The 6,351-nt window shown below is 40.2% G+C and overlaps 1 protein-coding gene across 9 annotated transcripts in view; it reads left to right on the forward strand.

Moving 5' to 3' along the window:
• Positions 1-4,333, forward strand: part of LOC112068813 (ras association domain-containing protein 8) — a 30,539-nt gene extending 26,206 nt beyond the window's left edge. For 8 of the 9 annotated variants that reach the window (XM_024136020.2, XM_070438310.1, XM_070438309.1 and 5 more), the window contains 2 exons: positions 1,777-1,906; positions 2,191-4,333. In XM_024136020.2, the coding sequence (XP_023991788.1) occupies positions 1,777-1,906; positions 2,191-2,306 (246 nt within the window). In that variant the 3' untranslated portion in view covers positions 2,307-4,333. Of the gene's footprint in view, positions 1-1,776; positions 1,907-2,190 lie in introns of those variants that run through there. The other variant, XM_070438308.1, reaches the window with a different exon arrangement.
• Positions 4,334-6,351: the final 2,018 nt, after the last annotated feature.

The raw sequence follows: 6,351 nt of genomic DNA on the forward strand, positions 1-6,351 counted from the left end.
ACTTTGTTGTTCCTTAAGCCATTTTGCCACAACTTTGAAAGTATGCTTGGGTCATTCTTGAGATGTTGCTTCAATATATCCACATAATTTTCCTGCCTCATGATGCCATCTATTTGTGAGTGCACCAGTCCCTCCTGCAGCAAGCACCCCCACAACATGATGCTGCCACCCCGTGCTTCACGGTTGGGATGTGTTCTTCGGCTTGCAAGCCTCCCCCTTTCCTCCAAAATAACGATGGTCATTATGGCCAAACAGTTCTATTTTTGTTTCATCAGACCAGAATACATTTCTCCAAAAAGTACGATCTTTGTCACCATGTGCAGTTGCAAACCGTAGTCTGGTTTTTTTATGGCTTGGAGCAGTGGCTTCTTCCTTGCTGAGCGTCTTTCAGGTTATGTCGATATAGGACTTGTTTTACTGTGGATATAGATACTATGTACCTGTTTCCTCCAGCATCTTCACAAGGTATTTTGCTGTTCTGGGATTGATTTGCACTTTTCGCACCAAAGTACATTTGTCTCTAGGAGACAGAACGCGTGTCCTTCCTGAGCGGTATGATGGCTGCGTGGTCCCATGGTGTTTATACTTGCGTACTATTGTTTGTACAGATTAACATGGTACCTTCAGGCATTGGAAATTGCTCCCAAGGATGAACCAGACTTTGGAGTTCTCCATTTTTTTCGAGTCTTGCTGATTTTTTCTTTTGATTTTCCCATGATGTCAAGCAAAGAGGCACTGAGTTTGAAGGTAGGCCTTGAAATACATCCACAGGTACACCTCCAATTGACAAAAAATTATGTCAATTAGCCTAACAGAAGCTTCTAAAGCCATTACATTTTCTGGAATTTTCCAAGCTGTTTAAAGGCACAGTCAACTTAGTGTATGTAAACTTCTGACCCACTGGAATTGCGATACAGTGAAATAATCTGTCTGTAATCAACTGTTGGAAAAATTACTTGTCATGCACAAAGTAGATGTCCTAACCAATTTGCCAAAACTATAGTTTGTTAACAAGACATTTGTGGAGTGGTTGAAAAACGAGTTATAATGACTCCAACCCAAGTGTATGTAAACTTCCGACTTCAACTGTATTATATTTTACATTTTTCTGGCGTTGAATGAATATTCGTTTAGATTCATGTCCTTGACAAAACCATGTTTACAATGAAACAGAACTGTTTATTAATTCAAGCATGGTTTCTCACTGCTTGGGAAAGATGTTTTTGAAGTTACTGTGTTTGATTGAAAAGGGCCCTGTGTTTTTAGTAGGAACATTTTGGACGCCTCTTATTAGTCCTCATGATGTAACGTTTACTTACAGGGTGGAGTACACCACATAGGCTGCGTTTAGACAGGCAGCCCAATACTGATCTTATTTTCACTAATTGGTCTTTTGACCAATCAGATCAGCTCTGAAAAAGAGCTGATGTGAAAAGATCTGTTGTGATTGGTCAAAAGACCAATTAGTAGAAAACTGCTCCTTTTATTAGTGGGTTTAACAACCTGCAACATGTATGTAACTGTAAACTGTCTGATTTAAAGGTTCTTCTCAATGCAACAATTCCACCTGCAAATAGCCTTAAATGTAAAGGAATAAAATTCCACAAGAGAAAAGTATAATATTTGAAACATCGTATGAATCTATAAAGTTGCTCGTTAGGTACGAATGGCCAGGCGGGCACCCATCAGTGGACAAACCAAGTATACAGGGAAGTGGAACTGACAGTAGAAACTGCAGGGGAAGTTAATTACTAGTTGAGTGGTTGTTTGTTACAGGAGAAGGAGCAGGAGTTGGAGCAGTTGACCAGGGAGCTGAGACAGGTGAACCTTCAGCAGTTCATCCATCAGACGGGCACCAAGGTCACCGTTCTACCAGCCCAGCCCAATGACCAGAAGAATAAGACAGGTACACACAAGCATTACAAAGCATCCTAGTCAGATTGGGCAAAAACAATCTTGGCTCAGACATTTCAAACATGATTGTATTATCCAACACTACCCCCTAGTGGAAGTTAGTACACCATGTCAGGTTTTTGTAAAGCTCTGTATTTGGCTAGTAATGTTACGTTTTGTCACGCCAGTCAAATCTACACACTAACTGCTCAACCTGAAAGTAAAGTATAATTTAAAATAAAAAATACTACTTTAATGTAGACTTTTTGATGACTTCCTCCTCCCCCCTCTCTCCAGACCTCCAGTCAGGCTCGTTGAAACGGCTGGGCTCCTCCCGCCTCCTCCCCAGTGACCTCCGGGCTCTGCAGAGTCCAGTGTCTTCAGGCCTCAACCCTGAGGGCATCTATGTCTGACCCCTGACCGTTACCTTCTGCTGGCTACCATCAGTGACCCTCTGCTGGAGTTGAGTCAGCTTCTCCCCTGGAGGATCCATCTCTTATCATCTCCATTGGAGCTCCACCAGAGGAGGCTGGTGGGAGGAGCTATAGGAGGATGGGCTCAATGTAATGGCTGGAATGGAATGGTACCAAACACATGGAAACAACCATTACAATGAGCACTTGCGCCATCAGCTCATCCCACTAGCCTCCTGATCTCCACCCTGTCCTCCCACAATGCCATCCTTCCTTCTCTCTGCTGAGTTTTCTCTATCTTCCATGAGAACACACAGAGACCCTCAACAGTTTTGTCAAGACTATAGGATTTAGAATGTTTGCCTCATTTTGGCTGTTCTGCCACTGGTAGATAGCTGGAGAGCTCGACCATGTCCTTGCATGACTGTTTGAAAAGCATAGCATCTTTTGAGGTACATAAGGCCCAATTTCAAACAGAACGTTTTAGCCTCACCTCTGTGTACTTCTCCATCTCCTCTCGAAGATTGAGTACCATGACTGAGTAGATGTGAGAAATATGGTATTAACACCACCTAGCACTCTGTTACCATCATATAGCAAGCTAATGTACTAGTAAAGTGCACAATCACAGTCATGTGATGACTTAACTAAAGAGTCAACTGCTGCACCTGGACAACCATGAGGAAATCCAGATGTTTGTAGGGGTTGAGACTGAAGAAAGTCCCTTTGAGATCAGGCGATATAGAGGAAATGAAAATATCTTCAGACAACCATGATTTACAAAGACCGAGGTCTCAAACGTCTAATGGCCATTTGTTACAGAAACAGAATGGGTCAGAAAACCATATTTTACACAGATAGGCCACCTTGTGTGAGACCTGTGGTGTGTAGCAGAGCCATATCTGACTGCCTTATTAGATGTATTTTTCTGTTTTAAAGACTTTAAGAACAGTAAAGGCTGTTATAACAGATACTTATAGACATGGCAGCTATGCTCCAGAGATCCGATGCACCATTTATTGTCAACACAGCAGTCTAGTGACTAATTGTTGATCAGTTTTGTGAATTGTTTTTTTTTGTGTGACCAATGTCAATAGCTGTAGAATCTGGTCTGCCACTGGGTGGCAGAATACTTCTCACAAAACATTTAGCTAGGATCTTAATGTTGGTCATTTCATATTGATTATACATGCAAAAATGTTACATTATGCAATTTATGTGGTTACTCACTTTCATTGTTGGAATCTTTTAGTATGCTGTAAGTTTACCGTTGCACTTTTACTTTGGAAGGGCCTGTACAATTTGTACTTACCACTTAGTTTTTATAGATGTCTTGTTTGTGTTGAGTGGTTTTCTTTTCTCATTTGTAACCTCTTGAAGAATTGTAGGTTTGTTTGTCTTACATGGCTAATCATTTTTATGAAGTTAAAAGATGTCTCACATGAACCAAAGTAAGTTAGACAATGTGATTGGTAGCGGTCAACCTGAATGTACTTAATTTGTTAAAACAGAACGTGCTCTGTAAATACCTTTACAGGGGCCACTGTATCTGCCTCCACTTTAAAAGTGATGCATTTGTAATGGTGAGCATTGTTATTGGACTGTATCTGTCAATAGATCGAACTCCACTCTGTGGCTCTTCAGCCTCGTGGAGAGAGGACTGTGTGAGATAAGAGGTTGTTGTGGACTAGTTGATACCAGGGAACCCCACCAACAGCAAAGCCGGTGGACGCACTTCAAGGTCAACAGACTGACCTAAAGCTCGTTCCATTCAGTATTATTGATGTCCTAGTTTGGATCATGAAGAAGGGTTGAGCTGTGTCGTCGAAATGTAACCGAACTGTAACCCACTAACACAAGAACAATGGCTCTTAACAACGTACACAGCGGAGACTAGCATGCCTTACTGAATTGTAAATAATCACTACATAGTATTGGAATATTTTTACAATATTTAAAATAATGCATAATGCTGACAAAGACAATAGTTGTACGTAATATGAATTAACTTTTGTTTTATCCRGCTACTCTGTGGACAGCTTGGTGCATGCACTGATGGCTTGGTTTCATTGACGTTTTTGTATTGTTGAAATGACCAGAGGCTTACGATGATAGTGGAGTTATATGTATGGAAGTATAATGTTTATCACAGTGTATGTTACTGACTGCATGGCTCTGTCTTCTACGGTGGCATGTCTTGGTCCCAGACCAGTGCATTCACTCAAATGTCATAATAGGTCAGAGGACACTGAAATGTAAACCGTAAACAAATAGGGTTTTTAAACCCTAAAAAGTGCCCCATCTTTTGGTGGTTATTAAACACAACATACCACTAAATGCCCAAAGATGCAGGGTCGTTCCACCTCAAAAAGCACAAGAGGATTTCAACACCAATCTCAGATTTTTCTGAAATCGTTTCAGTAGTGAGTAACCGATACGATTAGCATTCCTGAAACATTATTTTGTTGAAATAGAATTTAATCTGAGAAATTAAGATTTTTAATAAGATTCAGATAATATTCAATAAACAAAGTATCCAACGTCTGGACCAAACTTCTACCTACCAATTAATATTTTTGGTACAAATTGGATGTTGGGTACTTTGTTTATTGAATTTTATCGGAATCCTAAACATTTAATTGACCAATTTGGGTGCAATCAATTAGCTTAATTTTTCAGAGATAAAATTACATTTCAACAAAATGTTTCAGGAATGCCAATCTTACCTGTTTCTAACAAACTATTTCTGAACAATCTGCGATGGTGGGTATCATTGCTCGCTAGAATGACTGCACTGAAATCTCTTGGGGTAAAAATAAATCTAATCTACGCATCTATTAGGACAGTTCTTAAATGTTGCACCAACTGAGTATGGTGTTCTTAGAAGTCTTTTAAGGGCCCATCTTTGTAAACATGTCTGAAATCAACGGTTTTTCAGACACAGATTAAGAGCTGGATTCAATCTGTAGCGCTCTAGCGCGATTGAAATGTTTATATAATTTCTGATTGAGCCGACATATGCCACGTTTACCATGAATGCGGTCTCCACGAATGCGGGAACATTGCCTTTACATTTCTATTGTGCAGCCAAAGACAGTAACGTAGATGCAAACTGCTTCTCCAAAAGAAATCCCTGATCATACTTGTAGGCGATGTCATGGCGACATTGGCTAGCTATGCTCTGCAGAAACACGTCATCGGGTCTAACGGTCGTCTCGCACCGTACTGCGCATGTGCAGGCCTCAAATCAAAGGCACAAAAATGTAAACGTGTTAGTTTGTCACTTTCACGAGGTTGGAGTAATAACATGTTCAACTACTTAAGATATTGTCTCGAAGCTAGGTTGTGCCTTTAAATTGAGAACTCATTTATATTTTTATTTTATTTCTCTCATTGACTTCTCAAACCCCAGCCTGGTTTGCTTGGTCTGTTTCACAAGCATTCCCGGAAGTCTCTGGGTTTAGAAACTCTGACGCAGCTCTTCAGCGATGCGGATTAAATCCAGCCTTAAACCTAGTTTTGGATTGAGAAGAACGTTCAATGGAGAATCTCCCGTGAACACAGTTTTTAGTCTAGGACTAGGCTGACGGGAAACCAGCCCAAAGTGTAAATGATTGGGAGGAAACTTTGCCAACATGTCGGACGGAGCTGTCATGTATGAGAATGTCATGTTCTACTTTTCCCCACAAACATCTGAGAGAAATGACTTTGCCACGTCTATGATATCATTGTAATATGAAATGCTTAATACATTTAGACCAGTGTTGAAAGTTTGTCGTTGTTTTCTGTTGTAGTGGATTCCAACTCAAATGAAGAGACAATATTTGAACTTTGACTGCAAGAAATTGTTTTGTTGTCCTGCAGCACTAATATTATGGCACAGCTGACTCATTCAATGAATGATATTACCTAATGTAAAGAAATAAGGAACTGAGAGGATTAGAAGCTACAATTTTGTCTGTCCAAACATGATTTTGTATCTTGGAATAATCCTAATACACCACTTGGATTGGCAGATTTGTTGAGTCATATTGTGTATCTCAAT

This window comes from Salvelinus sp. IW2-2015, unplaced genomic scaffold (genome assembly GCF_002910315.2).
Source record: "Salvelinus sp. IW2-2015 unplaced genomic scaffold, ASM291031v2 Un_scaffold743, whole genome shotgun sequence".
NCBI classification, from domain to species: Eukaryota; Metazoa; Chordata; class Actinopteri; order Salmoniformes; family Salmonidae; genus Salvelinus; species Salvelinus sp. IW2-2015.